Raw genomic sequence first — 2,049 nt, forward strand, 5'->3', positions numbered from 1 at the left:
GGGGGTAATGGGCAGAGGTGGGGGGGGCTAGTAGGGGTACAGGTGGGTGACGGGGTAAACGGGGGGAACTCTGATGACGGGAACAACTACTGAGGGCAATCTGGAGGGAAGACCTGAGGAAGAGCCAAAGAACAGAAGCTGGAGTGATGGGATGATGGATGGATTATTGATTATTGATCAGAGGTAGAGGGGCTTACTGTAGGCAGGGAGGGGGGCAGCAGGGCTGTAGCCGTACGGAGCACTGAAACCTGCAGAGGAGACAAAACGTCCGTCACCATCAGGAAACAGTTTGATCCGTTTTCCTCCCTCTGATGGTCAGAAGACCTCCAGACCTGCAGCTGGTTTCCTCAGGGGGATGGAGGGCAGAAATATCAGACATTCATTAGTAACCTGAGGAGAAAAACCGCCTCACTGCAGCACAACTCCAGTTTGAAAATATCAGAGCTACAAAAACACACAGCTTCCTGTAAAGATGGCATTATGTTTTATTTTGCTTAATTTTAAACGAGTTAGAATAAATCTGCACACTACAAACACGTTTATTATTAATGAGATTTCATCTCCTCAGTTCTGCCTGTTGGAGCCTCTTTCAGAATCAGACGTTTTATTGCTCTGTCACTTTTATGCTAATGAGCTGCTGCTGGAGGTTTTTGAAATGGCTCGTTTTCCAGACACAATAAACATTAAGTTCTATTTTTCTGTTTATTTTCTGGAAGCAGTAAAGACCCACATGGAAGAACTAAAGTGGGCAAAGTGTTCATTTTGCATAATTGATCCCATTTAATAAATAAAAACAGAAGTTTAGCCTAAATATAAACTTTTAAAACATTCAGGAACATTTTAACTAAACTGTAAAAGTTTATGGATTATAGATCTTTACAGTTTGTCTCCAACATGTTTTGTTTAAAGACTTTAATGTTCTCTCAGTGAACCTTCGTCTCCAGCAGGAACAGAAGGTGTTCATTTCAGTCATGAACAGTGATGCTGCGGGCTTCCTCTGCTGCCAAGAAAATGTGCCAATCGCCATGGCAACCAGAAACTAAGCTTGTTGGATTTCAGCAGGTTCGTCTTTCAGGTATGAATCCATCATAAGGGAACAGAAACGAGCCGCTGCAACGTTCAGATGTTCTTTGAAGTAAATTCTAGTTTTCTCTTCATGTTTTGATCCGAAAACAGAAAAATCTTCATTTAATCCTGAAAGTAGATTTAATCTGCAGCCGGACCCACCTGGGGGGATGTAGCCGTGTGTGGGGGGCGTGCTGATGTACGGCGCTCTGGGCAGGACGGGGATCCGTGGAGGTCTGGCGGCGAGCGTCGGGATGGTCAGCACAGAGGTCAGGGGTCGCTTCGGCTGCACAGACACAGAGATCAGGGCTGAACTGGAGCCACTGGCCAGCAGGGGGCGCAGCCTCCCTCAGAGCTGAACTCACTGCTGGGTTGAGGCGTTTCTTCTTCACGTTGGTCGGTTTGGATCCGGAGAACAGGCTGTTGAGAGCGGCGAGCGCCGCGCTGGCTTTGGCTACCTTCTTATTGGGACCGGTTCCCCGGAACACCTGCTTATCCACCTCCACCTGCAGGGGGAGACAGAGACACGGGGCAGAGGGTCACAGGAGAGACAGACACCTGACCGGGTCAGATCAGATGCACGCCTGAGGTGCTGCAGTGACATTTTCAGGATTTATAAAGTCTTCACAAAATACAAATGAACTAAAACAAGAATTTCAATTCACTATTATATGATGATATGTTTTATTATTATTAATAATGTCTTAATAATAATAATAAGTACTCTACAGCAGGGAGACAATAAACTAGAAATAATAAAACTTTACATCTGGAAATATTTCTCACAGCCTAAATATCCGACTGGTCCGAGAAAAAAACATTTAATAAAAATCCCCCAGTTTTAATAACGTTGTTTAACGTAAATAATAAAATATCAATAAGTCACTGATATATTAGGAATAATAAATATTCATAAAACAATGTGTGTGTGCGCGTGTCCCTGTGTGTGTGTGTCCCTGAGTGTGTGTGTGTGTGTGTGTGTGT

General features: G+C 44.4%; 1 protein-coding gene across 2 annotated transcripts in view; it reads right to left on the reverse strand.

Annotated features, from left to right (window-relative positions):
- The window catches only part of LOC103154427 (spermatid perinuclear RNA-binding protein-like), a 57,410-nt gene that overhangs the window by 2,570 nt on the left and 52,791 nt on the right, over positions 1 to 2,049 (reverse strand). The window contains exons 15-18 of one of the 2 annotated variants that reach the window (XM_007575705.2): positions 1,431 to 1,571; positions 1,228 to 1,351; positions 198 to 248; positions 20 to 113 (exon numbers count right to left, since the gene is read on the reverse strand). In XM_007575705.2, the coding sequence (XP_007575767.1) occupies positions 28 to 113; positions 198 to 248; positions 1,228 to 1,351; positions 1,431 to 1,571 (402 nt within the window). In that variant the 3' untranslated portion in view covers positions 20 to 27. Of the gene's footprint in view, positions 1 to 19; positions 114 to 197; positions 249 to 1,227; positions 1,352 to 1,430; positions 1,572 to 2,049 lie in introns of those variants that run through there. The other variant, XM_007575704.2, reaches the window with a different exon arrangement.

This window comes from Poecilia formosa, unplaced genomic scaffold (genome assembly GCF_000485575.1).
Source record: "Poecilia formosa unplaced genomic scaffold, Poecilia_formosa-5.1.2 Scaffold386, whole genome shotgun sequence".
NCBI lineage: Eukaryota > Metazoa > Chordata > Actinopteri > Cyprinodontiformes > Poeciliidae > Poecilia > Poecilia formosa.